A 15,539-nucleotide genomic window follows, 5' to 3' on the forward strand; every position below is an offset into this window, starting at 1 on the left:
AAACATTGGGTCTGGAAGAAGTTGGCACTGACGTGAGCCTTGGCAAAGACCCTGATACTATGCTTTGGTCCAGAGGATATGCTGTCAGTGTCAGAAAGCTGAAGTGAAAGAGAAAGGTATGGTGGAGGGGAGTGAAGAAATTGCCTCTGGTCCTGGTTACTTCAAGAGATGTCTCCAAAGAGTGGTTGTGAATAACGTGGCAATAATTCTCTCGCTCTAATGGAGGAAAAAGCCTCTGTATCCCCAATGCAAAAAAACTAATATTTTGCTTGTGTGGGGTGAGATCATCATCGGCTCAAAAAACCCCTCCTTTTTAATATATATGCACACAACTTAGTTTCCTCCTTTTTCCTCAGGCCTCTAGCATTACAGCCACTGTAATATTGTTCTTCACATAGTTTTATCGTGCCACTTTTTCGGCCATCTTTCTATCCCTCCCAGAGAGATTGTAACCTAGTATGGCTGGGTCCCATTCATGAGATTTGTTGAACCGTGTCCCTTTAATAGCAACAATATCTAAATCTGTGTCTAACATTAGGGCTTGCAGAACTTTGTTGCTTAGACTGTGAGCGGTTGTGCTCATTGCCTTCCAGCTATATATTTATTTTATTACTCAAGCTATAGAACTGAAGGGTCTTAAGAAACGCTGTGCAGATCATTTTGCTAGTTCTGAGCTATGGCAGAGCTGTTCCAGCACAGTGCAATTCCAGCTGCTTCTGTGCCTGATTAATCCTGCTATCTATGGAGAACATCCATTATAGATAAACAACTTTGCTGAGATCTGCAAGGCAACTGCTGCAAAACTGCAGTGGAAGGCATTTGCCTGTTCTGTAAAGCTCTCTAAGAATATTTCCAATACAGTAGTCACACAACCCACTTGTATTGACTTGAGAACTGGTGGCAGAGCACACCTCTGGTAGTAAAGAAATGTTGCTTTCTAATATTTGGTAGGCTTCAGTAACGTACAGGTTGGTGTGCTCCATGGAAAAATATGTTCACGGACAAGGAATCATGTTAAATTTGGAGGGAGAATAACTCAAATACTAGTAACCAAAGCTGTGAGAAATGAGCATGCTTGGGATAGATGCAATGTAGAGTTCTCATCTGTTTACTACTACTACTATTTAGCATTTTTATAGCGCTACAAGGCGTACGCAGCGCTGCACAAACATAGAAGAAAGACAGTCCCTGCTCAAAGAGCTTACAATCTAATAGACAAAAAAATAAATAAAGTAAGCAAATCAAATCAATTAATGTGAACGGGAAGGAAGAGAGGAGGGTAGGTGGAGGCGAGTGGTTACAAGTGGTTACGAGTCAAAAGCAATGTTAAAGAGGTGGGCTTTCAGTCTAGATTTAAAGGTGGCCAAGGATGGGGCAAGACGTAGGGGCTCAGGAAGTTTATTCCAGGCGTAGGGTGCAGCGAGACAGAAGGCGCGAAGTCTGGAGTTGGCAGTAGTGGAGAAGGGAACAGATAAGAAGGATTTATCCATGGAGCGGCGTGCACGGGAAGGGGTGTAGGGAAGGATGAGTGTGGAGAGATACTGGGGAGCAGCAGAGTGAGTACATTTATAGGTTAGTAGAAGAAGTTTGAACAGGATGCGAAAACGGATAGGGAGCCAGTGAAGGGTCTTGAGGAGAGGGGGGTAGTATGAGTAAAGCGACCCTGGTGGAAGACGAGACGGGCAGCAGAGGTTTGAACCGACTGGAGAGGGGAGAGGTGACTAAGTGGGAGGCCAGCAAGAAGCAGATTGCAGTAGTCTAAACGAGAGGTGACAAGGGTGTGAATGAGGGTTTTGGTAGAGTGCTCAGAAAGAAAGGGGCAGATTTTACGGATGTTGTAAAGAAAGAAACGACAAGTCTTGGCAATCTGCTGGATATGAGCAGAGAAGGAGAGAGATGACCCCAAGGTTTCGAGCTGAGGAGACAGGGAGAATGAGAGAGCCATCAACAGAAATAGAAAACGGGGGGAGCGGGGAGGTGGGTTTGGGGGGGAAAATGAGAAGCTCGGTTTTGGTCATATTTAATTTCAGGTGGCGTTGAGACATCCAGACAGCAATGTCAGACAAGCACGCTGAAACTTTGGTTTGGATGCAAGGTGAGATATCAGGGGTAGAAAGGTAGATTTGGGAGTCATCAGCATAGAGATGGTAGGAAAAGCCATGGGATGAGATTAATGAACCAAGGGAAGAAGTGTAGATAGAAAAGAGGAGGGGACCAAGAACAGAACCCTGAAGTACGCCGACAGGCAGAGGGATGTTATGTTGTGTTCTGAAATGAAAGCCATGTTCTTTTTGGTATTGTTGCAAATATGAGAGCTTTCCCTCTTAGTCTTGTTCATTGTGTACTTCATTAGGTCCATGTTGCTCTCTACTCCCACCAGCTTATGCCATTATCTCTGAATTGTGTCAGCTCTAACCACTGTGACTATGGAATGGATCATTGAGGAAATAGCTTTACCACCAGCTGTGTTTGACTTTCATCTTATGGTCCAAATTTATTAAGAAATTTTCCCCTTTCTGTGCCACTAGAGAGTGCCTGAGATTGAGGTTTTGCAAGTGAGTACTCAGCTCTTTGAATTTAGGGATGCTAAATGGGGGGGGGGGGGGGGGGGGGGGGTTGCAGCAAGGATAGCACTCTGTTTCTGATATATGGTGCCCTTGGCTTATAGGCTACAGAAGCTTAATGTTTGTGATACTCAGCTATTTTATTTTCTAGTGAGAAGAGATTTGGGCAGTTTGTAGAGGAGACCAGTGGTTACTCCCACTGGTTAGGAGCTAGTAAACTAAAGTTAAACATATAAAAGGCAGAGGCTTTAAAGATTGATCCATTGTCACCTTGATTACTGCTGAATTCTTTAGTGATTGGGGATATGGGGTAGAGTGGTAGGGGAAGCTAGAGATTGGGGCCAAAAATTAGAAGTGACACTTAGTATGGAGGCTTTTGAGTTTGATTCTTTGAAGAAACTTATGTTGAAACTTTGTATGGTGCACCAGTTGCCATTTTTTTTTTAATATGCTGCCCTGAAGAGGTTGATCTCACCCTTGTGATTACCCATCTAAATTACTGTATTGTGCTTTTGTTTGGCCTCCTGGGACAATAAGCCAGAAAGTTACAATATATTTAGAATGCGGCAGCTAAGCTAATCTTTGCTGGGACTTAGAAGAATAATAATGATGATATTTATTTATTATTTATTTTGTAGCATTTGTATCCCACATTTCCCCACCTATTTGCAGGCTCAGTGTGGCTTACATTTGCCGTAATGGCGGTTGCCATTTCCGGTTAACAGAGTCGCAATTGGTATTGCATTAAGGTGCATACTACATGGTAACATTCATGGTGTATACATGCATGGTAATATATATGGGACATGGTGTATATGGAATAAATCGTTATATATATATATACATACACCATATGATACATATATGATAAAGAATAAATTGTGGTAGTGTAAGAAGATTCCTGAGTGATACATACATGGTAAAGAATACATTATGGTAGTGCAAGAAGGTTCCTGAGTGATAGATTAGATTGTAACAGACGTTAGTTCATCGTCTATTGAGAAGTTCTATTCAGCATTAGGACAGAGAGGTAGTGTATGATCATTAATAGCAAAGAGGTTGAACAGTCAAGTGATAGAAGTTTGCATTTGTATAGATCGTGTATAATGTTAGTATTTAGTATTTAAACTGGATGTTTGTGGTAGGCCTTCTTGAAAAGGTCTGTTTTCAAAAGTCTTCGGAAGATGTTTAGGTCTTGCGTTGTTTTTACGGCCTTCGGTAGTGCGTTCCATAGCTGTGTGCAGATGTATGAGAAGTTGGATGCGTATATCGATTTGTATTTCATCCCTTTACAGTTAGGGTAGTGGAGATTGAGGAATGTGCGTTATGATCTTTTTGTGTTCCTAATAGGCAAGTCTGTAAGATCTGACATGTAGGTTGGGGCTTCTCCGTAGATGATTTTGTGGACCAGGGTACAGACTTTGAACATAATTCGTTCTTTTAGTGGAAGCCAGTGTAGTTTTTCTCTTAAGGTTTGGTGCTTTCATATTTCATTTTCCCGAATATGAGTCTGGCTGCTGTATTCTGAGTGGTTTGAAGCTTCTTGATGATTTGTTCTTTGCATCCGGCATAAATGGCATTGCAGTAGTCTAGATGACTTAGCACCATTGATTGTACTAGGCTGCGGAATGCTTCCCTAGGGAAGAAAGGTTTGATTCTTTTAAGTTTCCACATTGAGTAGAACATCTTCTTTGCTGTGTTTTTCGCATATACGCTTTAAGCAACTGGGCTCAAAATGGTTTACATGAGAAGTGGGGGGGGGGGGGAAACCCATTAGAATAAAATCACCCAGGGCCAGATGCACTAAACCTTAATGACCCTCTAACAACCCTTTAACGAAGGAAATTCCTAACCGTTGCATGCATTAAAGGCCTTTTTCCAACGAAGCAAGCAGCTAACGAAAACGGAATGCAAACAAGAAACTACCATTGAAATGTGGACAATTCGGAATGCACTAACCATACTGACGATTGCAACGAATCATCTACCGTCTGAAATTAAAGTGAGCTCAGACCTGTCGTTAAGGCCTGAGCTATCATCTCCCCGCTGGCCCCTGCACCATAAAAATCCCCTGGCATGTTTAAAAAGAAAAAAAAAACACAAACACGTGGCTCCCTGCTTCTCTCTGCCTAAAATAAAAAATGAAACAAACATCAAAAAAGGATCGGGAGGGGGCAAAGGCGCTCATCAGGAGCGTCCTGTATGGACGGCCTTGCCCCCCCCCTCCCCCCACCGAGGTCGCCGCTGCTCCCTGCTTCTGCTGGTATAAAATAAAAAATTAAAACGAAACTAAAAAGTTTAGCAGCCCCGCTCCCCCTCCCTTCCTGTCTCTCTCTGTACTGCTTCTCCCATAGCTCCGCCTCCCGGCATCCTCCGCCCCCTTTGTATGAGGAAGGCTCACAAAGATTCAGAACATGAAAAGCAAATCCCAATCATATTTTCGATATATATTATACAAGCATGGGAACAAGGTGGGCAAATTGTTGGCGCTGCTCAGCCATCCATTAGGGGGCCCCCGGAAAATTCTAATGCTTAAACAGGAGGGGGAATGTTCCTTCCATTCTGACAAGGAAATTTGTGAAGTCTTTCAGACTTTTTACAAAAAAACTATATGCCCCTCCGTCGGAGACGGGACTTCCAAGTAACTTTCTCTTGAGAACATTAATTTGCCCAAGCTTTCGCAGTCGGACTTGGATTGCCTTAATGATTCCATGGGTGAGGATGAGGTAGCGTCAGTGATAGCTCGGAGCCCACTGGCAGAAGTACCAGGACCAGATGGTTTGCGAGCAGAATTTTATAAAATACTAAGAGAGAATATTGTTCCAGATCTCACGACCTTTTTAAATGCGCTGATAACTACAAAATCTTTGCCCCCAGCGCTTAACCGGGCGCAAATTATTGTTTTACTTAAACCTGGGAAAAGACCCCTCTGAGCCGACTACTACTATTTAGCATTTCTGTAGCGCTACAAGGCGTACGCAGCGCTGCACAAACATAGAAGAAAGACAGTCCCTGCTCAAAGAGCTTACATTCTAATAGAGCTTTCCTTGTTCCCTTGGGCAAGTCTGTTAAACCTCCATTGCCCCAGGTACAAACTTAGATAGAGACAGGGAAATACTTTATTGTTCCTTATTGTAACTCACTCGTAACTCCAGAGGAAGTCATGAGCTGCATACAAAAATATATTCTCTAAATTCCTGTGATGTATTAATATAATTTACAAAGGTTTTGATTCTGTGGTATTCATCTTACATGTCTGCTTTGTCATTCCCAGAGAGATAGTGACGATGATGATGACCGAAACAGTGATAGAGAAGATGGGCCACTGGAGGAGCAGATTGAGCGATTACAGGAGAAAGTAGAGTCTGCTCAGAGTGAGCAAAAGAATCTTTTCCTTGTTATATTCCAGGTAACTATGTGTGTGTGTTTTGTTTTGTGCATTTTTCCTCAGTTTGGTTATGCTGTGAATATTAAAAAAAAATCCAGGTACTGCATGCGTAAAAAACTTGTTAATTCAAATTGCCCCAAAACATTAGTTTTGTGTCATAAATTACACTGTAGTCCAGTAGTATAGAGGGCACTTATTAAACTACTAGTAGCAAATTTGAAACAAGCTTAGGAAGGTATGTTTTTAGGCCACACACAATTAAGCTGTGGAATTTGAATGCCTGAGGGTGTGTTCAAAGTTAATAGGGTCTCCTCAGTTTCCCCAAATGTAGGTGTTCCCACAAAATCACCATGGGAAATTAGGGGCTGGTTGAAAAGTTGTCCTGTAGCTGTGGAGTTGCATCTCTTCTCTCAGGCAGTGAGAGAGGTTAGCAGCATCAGTTTAGGACCAAACCCTGCCGCAGCATAGTGAAACATGTCATGTTGGTATGAGTCTGAGACAGTGAAATATTTACAAAGTCAATTAAGATAAGTAATTTTAAGAAATTTATTAAGGACATTCATTAAAGTTTTGTATTTTGAGAAACGAGTTTCTATGACAGATTATGCCCCTGTAGTGTTTTCAAGTTTGGGACGTTTTTCAACTTTTTTTGGAAATTTTAAAAAGGCACAGTCAGAGGATGAGTTCCTTAGAGCAGCCCAAGCTAGGGTTGTTTCAGTAGATGGGAATCCCTTGGGCAACCAGGATCCTTCTAAGGTAGTACTCCCGTATTTTGTAATAAGGAATGACTTGCTATATAGGGTGGACAAGGGAACCCCAGAGGGGGGGAGAGGTAGAACTGTTAGTCCCTCAACCCTCTACTGTAAGCAGATCATGCAGTTAGCTCACAATCACTTGTTAGGAGGTTAGACCTAGCAGTGGATTTTGGTCTGGGTGTTTTTTTTTGCCAGTTATAGTCAAGCAACTTGAACTCTTGTCAGTCCTGCCCAACTTGCCAGCTGAGTAGTCATGTGAGGGTTCCACCGCCCCCCCCCCCCCCCCCTCCAAGAATGCACCACCCATGGTAACGAGTATATTCTGGTCATTTTGGATTGTCAGTCATTACCCACAGACCATTGCCTTGCACAATATGAAAATCACCACAGTGGCTAATGCGCTGTGATAAGTCTTCTCCCAGATGGAGATCCCGGCAGAAATATTGACTGACCAAGGGTACTACCTTTTATGTCCAGAGTTATGAAGCAAATGTGTGCCTTGCTAAAAGTGAAGACCTTGCAGACATCAGTATCATCCATAGACAGTCTGGTGAAATGCTTTAATAAGATTCTGAAATAGATGCTGAAAACGTTTGTTGCTGAAGACGGGGAAAAAACTAGGATTCTCTACTTCCGTATATACTGTTTGCAATCCAGGAGGTGCCCCAGAGTTCCACGGGATTCTCTCCATTTGAACTGTTATATGGGAGGGAGACCTAGGGGAATCCTGGATGTGGTTTAAGAAGCTTGGGAAAGGGTCCCAGTCCAGGAAAAAACTTGGCCGAATATGTGCTCATCATGCAGGAGAACCTAAAGAAAGCCAGTGAGGTTGCCAAGCTCTGCCTGGGAAAGGCTCAAGTGGACCAAGCCCGAGCCTACAGTACAGCAGACCTTCCAGCTGGAGGATAGAGTCCTAGTCCTTTTTTTTTTTTTTTTTTTAATGTCTTTATTAGTTTATATATTATTCCATACAGAATTAATATGGCAATTATAATACAAATGTATAATAAGAAGGAAAAAAAAAAGTAGTCCTAGTCCTTTTACCTTTTCTGAGAGTAAATTATTAAGCAAGTGGCAAGGTCCTTGTGAAGCTGTGGAAAAGACAGCCTGTCAATTATAAGGTGGCCCAACCTGACAAGAGGAACAAGGCGAAGATGTTCCACATTAATTTGTTGAAGAAGTGGGTCCCCATGTCTGCAGCACTGATCCAAAGAGATTACTTTGGGCCAGAAGTCCCAACCCTTCCAAGTTCCATTTGACGACCCAGCTCTGTCTCGCAGAAGGCTGACTTAGAGCAGTTGGTACACCAGAATCAAGATGTGTTTTCTTGCAACTCATGGTATTATCACTGAGCCAGGACTGGCAACGTCCCCATCAAATCCTAGAAGCCCAGCAGCAAGCTGTGGTGAAAGAGGTTGCTGAAATGTTAGAACTGGGTGTCATTGAGAAGTCAACCAGTAATTGGTCATCTCCCATTGTACTGGTACCAAAGCTGGATGGGAACATCGAGTTTTGTATTGATTTTCAGAAGGTGAACACAGTCTGTAAACTAGAGGCTTAACCAATGCCAAGGGTGGATGAACTCATTGAGCAGCTAGGAGGGGTCCGGTTCATTTTGACCTTGCACCTGACCAAGAGATATTGGCAGGCACCTCTCGCCCCAGATGCCAAGGAGAGGATTGCCTTTTCAACACCCGAAGTTTTATTCCAGTTCATGATGCTATCATTTGGCCTTCATGGAGCTCCAGCTACTTTCTAGCACATTGTGGATCGCTTACTTAAACCCCATGGCAGCTACGCAGCTGCCTTTTTAGATGACATTGTCATCTACAGTAAATATTGGAGGACCCATCTCATCCAGGTAGAAGTCTTGAATAGTCTACGGACCACCGGGTTAACAGCAAATCCCAAAAAGTGCTTCTCAGGGAGGACAAGAATTCCAGTACCTGGGGTACTCGGTTGGGAAAGCCAAGTGAGACCCCCCCAGATCTGGCAATCACCTGGGTGCCAGTACCCCAAATGAAGAAGCAGGTACAAGCCTTCCTCAGCCTCGTTGGTTACTACCGCCAGTTTATTCCAGAGTTTGCTGAGAAAGCAGAACCGCTGACCAGCCTCCTGCAGAAAAAGGCTCCAGAAAAGATGCACTGCATGGAAGAGCTGGATGGCACTTTTTAGGCCCTGAAAAGAGATATTTGTTCAGAGCTGGTGCTGAGCCCTCCAGATTTCAACCGGCCATTCATCGTGCAGACTGATGCCTCAGAGGTTGGACTCGGGGCTGTTCTGGCCCAGGAGATAGATGGAGAAAACCACCCGGTGGCATACATTGGCCAGAAGCTGTTCCCAAGATAGAAAATTATGCAGTGATTGAGAAGGAGGCTCTAGCTGTCAAGTAGGCCCTGGAGATGTACCAGTACTATCTATTGGGCAGAAACTTCCTGCTGGTTACTGACCATCAACCCCTACAGTGGATGACTCGACATAAGGATTTGAATGCATGTATAATGAGCTGGTTCCTTAGCCTTCAGCCATTTAGCTACCAAGTGAAACATTGGGTGGGCCAAGAGCATGCTAATATGGACTTTTTGTCCCAGGAAGTGGACCCTGAGATGGCAGGTGCTCGACTGGGCACAGTAGAGCGGAAGGGGAGGGTATGTGAGGGGGTTTATAAAACACTGCTCCTCACTCTTGAGAATAGTCCCTCAGACAGCCTGAGACACGGGTTACAGGTCCCACCCTGGGAGGGGCGGAGCCAGTACCAGGAGTTTAAAGGACAGGGCCAGACTGAGGCTAAGGAGGCCCAGGGAGGGAAGATTTGAAGCCCCAGCATATGCCACTGCAGCGCCTGTGTAATGATTGTGACTTGGCTGAGGTAAGTCATGTTTGCTTCTGAATTGAGACTTACAAGCCTTGCTTTGAGGTCTGGCAGGAACTAGACCTTGCATTTAGAAAAGAACCAATAGCTCACAAGCTGTGTTTAGGACATGGTGTCCTCAGCAGCTACAGACTGTGTTTGGGCCTACCAGCAGAGCCCACTTAAGACTATGTTACTGACCCATAGAGGTTTTTCCCTCTTATGTTCCTGGGCCTGTGGCATAACTGGGCTCAGGATTCTGTTAAACTCGTGTTTTCTTTATATCCCCTTTGTCCAGCTGTATTATTTGAACTTTATATCCCCTTTGTCCAACTGTATTATTTGAACGGCCCACCTGCAACCCTCTCTCAGGGTATATCAAGACCTAATTATTTTATGGTTTTGATTCCAGTGTTTGGTTAAGACAGGGTTTCTGCCAGGTACTTGTGACCTGTCTTGGCCACTGTTTGGAAAACAGGATACTGGACTAGATAGACCATTGGTCTGACCCAGTATGGCTACTCTTTTGCTCTTATTGTTTAAATAGATTTTAGTGGAGTAGAACATAAGTGCCATACTGGGTTAGACCAAAGCTCTATAAAACCCAGAAACCTGTTTCTAATAGTGAGTGGTCTGTTCAGGTCACAAATACCTGTTGGTATCCTGAAGAGAGCCCATGCTGCTTATGTCCAGGGATAGGCAGTGCTTTTACCTGTCCACCAAATTAATGACTTATGGACATTTCATCCAGAAAATTGTCCAAAGCTATTTTTTGTTAAACTTGGATATAATTGTTTTTATCACATCCTCCAGCAATGAATTCTAGAGCTTAATTGAGCTGTGCTACTATATTGTGCCTTCTTTTATGTAGTCCTGATGACATTAACACATTTCATTCAAACATGAAATAGAACATTTATTATTGATTGAGTAGTGTTAAGTAGTAATTTGATACTGAGCTGCAGCCAAAATGCTTCTGAAATAAATGTAGCTAAACTTGTATATATATGAAATGTAAAAAAACATATCATGGAAACAGTAGCCAATCAGCTATTTTAATTGTCATATTTGAATTCAGCACATCAAAATCCATAATGGCACATTTTCTCTGTGATAAAGAAGAAAAGTGGGTGATGGACCATGGACTGGTTCCAGAGACTGGAGAGACCATCTTGAGTTTAAAAAGTGTTTCTTGAATAAAGACTCGACACAAAGCTGTGTTTCGGCCAACAGGTCTGCATCAGAAGCCTAAAGACAAATATACATATATAGGTAAAAAAATCATATATAAATAAATAAAGACCAACCATAACATACATAAATGAAATGAGTTTAGTAGAGCATCAGTTGGGCGACCATGTAGAAAGTAGATAAAACTATATAAAGGTGAAAATATATCTATGCATATATATCATGAATAAAAGCCAAATACACAAAGGTAAAATGTGATAGAGATTGTACAGAGAATCTCAAGGAAAACTTACCTGTCTTCAAGAAAGAATGGGTAAACATCAAAGTTCTAAATTTGAAGAACTTCCGATTTTGAGCAGGCAGAGTGGTCTACAAAAATATGCCGTATTTAACATCTTATTGAATGCAATCTGTATGTTGGTATGTGTATATTGTTTAAACATAGGAGAAAATGCAGATACAAAATATAAAATACTAGTAAAAAAGGCCCATTTCTGTTTTAAAGGAAATGGACACTAGCAAGGTTTTCCTGGGAGTGTGTATGTTTGAGTGACTGTGTGAGAGAGAGTGAATGTGCGAGTGTGTGTGTGACAGAGAGAGAGTGAAACTGGGTGTGTGTGTGTAAGAATGAGAGTATGTGCCAGGGTCCACCCTCCCTCCCAGTTCCATGGTCATCATCCCCCCTCCCTCCCTTTTTCCCAGTTGCAGGGTCCCCCTTCTGTCCCTCCCTCCCTCCCTCCCTCCCTCCCTCCCTCCATGTTTCCCCGTTGCAGGGTCCTCCCTGTTCCCCCTCCCCCCTCCCTCCCAGTTGCAGGGTCTGTCTGTCTCCTCCCTCCTTTTGTCCTTGACGTTTTAAGGCACTGTCTGTCAACAATTTTAAAACGACAATGTGCAGCAGCAGCTCCTAGGTTTGCTTGTTTTTGTGTGTATGGCAATGAGGGCTACTTAGGGGAGTGGAAACAGATTAACCAATGGGCTTCCTTGCTTACCGTAGACTTGCTGTGCTCTCTTCCACTCCTGTCTATTAGACGTCCTGCAGCATCTCTTAGGTTTGCTTGCTTTGTTGTGAGTGAACGGGGATGACGGATGCGCTGGAGTCGGACCCGCTGGTCTTTCCCTTCCCCCCCCCTCTTCCGAATGGACCCCGACCCCCGCTCTGATCCTTCACCCGCCGCCTCCACATTGGACAGTCAGCGCAGCCTCTTGCTTGCTGTCTCACCGCCCTCCCTCTTCGTCCTCTACGACAGTCCGAATCCGGACTTGGAGAGGGAGGGCGGCGGCGGTTTTTTGAAGGCGGTTAGTGTGCGTGTTTGGTTCGGGAGGTTGGCAGCCAGTCTGGTGCGATTCCTAGGCAGGGGGAGGAGTAGGGAAACACGCGTGTTTCCCTACTTCTCCCCCTGGCTGCTACTCCTCCCCCTGCCTGGGTTGATGTTTGCTGCTGCCTACTCCGCCCCGTGCCTGGGTCGCTGTTTGCTGCTGACGTCACTTTGATCTACTCCATAAAGCAGACCACCTCTAGCGGAAGCCACGGTCCCAGGCAGCCTCAGAACGTTGGAGGTGAGAATTATATAGGATAACAGTACATTGGTACAAAACTTACATAACACTCTGTATGGAATGAACATTTGCATCTCTTAAATATGGAGTGAAATAAGATGTCAGTGAAGAATACATAAGTGAATATATATATGTATGTGTGTGTGTGTAACCGATGTATTCAGAGAGAGAGGGGAATGAGATGAAGTGTGCTTCAGTGAATAATGAGAGAGTTAATTCTACTGTTTATTTAGCGAGTGTAAGTGGAGGAAGTGTCCAAAGTAGTGATACGGACAAAGCCTGCATGGTGATGCTAACAAGAGCAAGGTTGAACAAAAATCTTATAATCTAAAGAAACAATGCCAGGATTCTTTCGGGTAGAAAATGCAACTGTGTGTAAAAAGACAGGAATGTGGGAGGAGTATGTGTTGGTGATATGAGTGACATATATTGGTGAGAATAGAACCAAAATGCAAAGGGGTGTGATCTGTGAGAGATGTTTGTGTGAGTGACACCAATGATTGACGTAAAAGCAGAGCTGCTAAAAAACTAAAAGTAGTGTATGATATGCAAAAGCAGTGAATAACCATAAAGTATAGAGGATAAACCATGGAATAATGTACAGTATTTGAAAAACTTGCTATATGTGTAAGATGCGTGATTAATAGAATGACAAAAAATATATATGGTCATAAAAATATATATGGTCATGAGCAAATTATGTGAAAAGAAATGTAAAAATATGTAATTTTGTGTGACGAATAAGACAAGTGTGAGAAAGCTAACATGGTTGCCCAGTTGATGCTCTACTAAGCTCTTTTCACTTATGTATGTTATGGTTGGCCTTTATATATATGAATTTTATCTATATATGTATATTTGATTTTAGACTCCTGATGCAGGCCTGTTGGCTGAAACACAGCGTTGTTGATTTCTTTTTTCAATAAACACTTTTTAAATTCAAGATTGTCTCTGGAAACTGTAGTCCATCACCCACTTTTCTCCTTTATCTGTGTATTCCCATGGGGTCTCAGAATTCTCCACGTACGTGGATTTCTTTGGACATTTTCTCTGTGAAGCAGTTGTAGTCCAGTGATGCTCCATGGGTTGGTATGAAAATTAAAACCCAGACTGATATTTTACTGCAGTCTGCCCCTGGTTTTGAAGAGTCTTGAGAATAGGTCCTTGGGACACACCTAAGCCAGTCATGTTTTCAGGATGCCCTCCCACAGTGAATATGCATGAGATACATTTGCATACACTACATCCATTATGCGAAAATGTTTCTCATGCATTCATTGTGGGTGGGCATCCTGAAAACCTGACTGGTTAGGTGTGTCCCTAGAACTGGATTGAGAGACCCTGGTATAGAGGAAGTCTTTTCCTCAGTGAGTATGGAAAATGTCTGTTGCCATTTTGTAGTAACTTGGTGTTCTGAAGTAGAACAGTGGAAGTTTGTTTTAACTTTACTGAAATAATATGTTGATGGCATTTTCCATCTGTGGAAGATGTCTTATAATACTTCCTGGTCATGATGTACAGCTGAGGCTGGATGGGTCACTCGTGCGGCATTAGAATTTAAGGCTGGGGGTGAATGAGGAAAATTGCAATTAAAAGGAGTGATGTTTAAAAAAAATAGTGTGTTTCAAGCCATTGCACTTAACCAGAGTATGCACTTATGCTGCTGTGCCAAACCGGAGTAAGTTTACATTACAATGAATGACGAAAATTTGGGACTGTAAGTTTACATTGTAGATAAGCGGTGTGTGCACCTATCCAACATACACTTAAGAAGTGGAGTGCATGTAGTTCTTTCCAAAATTCTATATAGTGGAAAACAACTTAAGATGCTTTGGTTACATCTTTTTTTTAATTTGTCTGTATTTTTGTGTTTTTAATGAATTATGGTTCTTTTTATTTCAGTCCAGTGAGAATAGGATTGGATTGGTTGGAGGGGAATCTAAAGATCCCCATCTTGTGCAAATGGATTGCCAATATAGGTGTACATTTTGTGCAAATATTGTGCCACTGAGAAACTGAAGGGCAGTAGATGATACTGGTATGATATGGAATGCCCGCTCCATCTGCAACAAACTTTCCTATATCCATGACCTTTTTATCACTCGTAGCCTCCATCTGCTCACGATAACTGAAATTTGGCTCTGCCATGATGGTTATCTCTTCTCCCATACTCCTCGCCCTGTTGGCCGTGGTAGTGGTGTCGGTCTGTTACTCTCACCCTCTTCCAAATTTCAATCTCTTCTGCCACCTCAGTCTCTCTGTTTCTCTTCCTTTGAAGTCCACTCTGTCTGCCTATTCACTCCTTTTCCTCTTCGAATAGCAGTTATTTATCGTCCCCCTGATAAATCTCTTTCATCCTTTCTCAGCGACTTTGACGCTTGGCTTTCCTGCTTTCATGATCCTTCCTCCTCCTCCTCCCTTATCCTTGGTGACTTTAATATTCATGCTAATGATCCCTCCAACTCTTACGTCTCCCAGTTCCTCACCTTAACATCCTCCTTCAATCTTCAACTGTGCTCCACTTCCCCTACCCACCAAAATGGTCACTGCCTTGATCTTATCTTCTCCTATAACTGCTCTCCCTCCAATTCCTTTATCTCAGATCTTCCCCTCTCTGACCATCATCTTATAACCTTCACACTTAAACTCCCCCCCCCCCCGCCCAATCCCGTCCAATCTTAACCAATTTATCTAGGAATCTCCAGGCCATTGACCCTACTACCCTATCCTCCAATGTCTCAAACCTCTTCTCTACCACTGCACCATCCAAATCTATCAATGATGCCGTCTCTTCCTACAATACTATTTTATCCTCTGCCTTAGACACTCTTGACACCTCTCATGCCCCGTCCTATAAGACGTACCAAACCCCAGCCCTGGCTGACCCCTAAAATCCGCTACCTACGTTCCTGTACCCTTTCCACCGAACGCCTCTGGCTGAAATCTCGTGCCCTTGCTGACTTCACACACTTCCAAGTTCATGTTGACCTCCTTCCAATCTGCTCTTTTGCTTGCCAAACTGGACTACTACATCCAGCTGACATTCTCTCGGCTCAAACCCTCGACTTCTCTTCACCACACTAAACTCTCTCCTCAAGGTGCTTCCACCCCCAACTCCCCCCCTCTCTGTCTCCCCAGACCCTAGCTGAGTTCTTCCACCACAAGGTTCAGAAGATAAGCATCAAATTCTCTACCAAACCACCCCACCTCTCCCTCCCCTTGTCCGTTCCCCT

General features: G+C 43.3%; 1 protein-coding gene across 2 annotated transcripts in view; it reads left to right on the forward strand.

Annotated features, from left to right (window-relative positions):
- NCBP1 (nuclear cap binding protein subunit 1) overlaps window positions 1-15,539 on the forward strand; it is a 293,702-nt gene that overhangs the window by 264,465 nt on the left and 13,698 nt on the right. For both annotated transcript variants that reach the window (XM_030194457.1, XM_030194458.1), the window contains one exon: window positions 5,839-5,973. In XM_030194457.1, coding sequence (XP_030050317.1) covers window positions 5,839-5,973 — 135 coding nt within the window. The remainder of the gene's footprint in view (window positions 1-5,838; window positions 5,974-15,539) is intronic.

The sequence above is a fragment of the Microcaecilia unicolor genome, chromosome 2 (assembly GCF_901765095.1).
Source record: "Microcaecilia unicolor chromosome 2, aMicUni1.1, whole genome shotgun sequence".
In the NCBI taxonomy this organism is placed as follows: domain Eukaryota; kingdom Metazoa; phylum Chordata; class Amphibia; order Gymnophiona; family Siphonopidae; genus Microcaecilia; species Microcaecilia unicolor.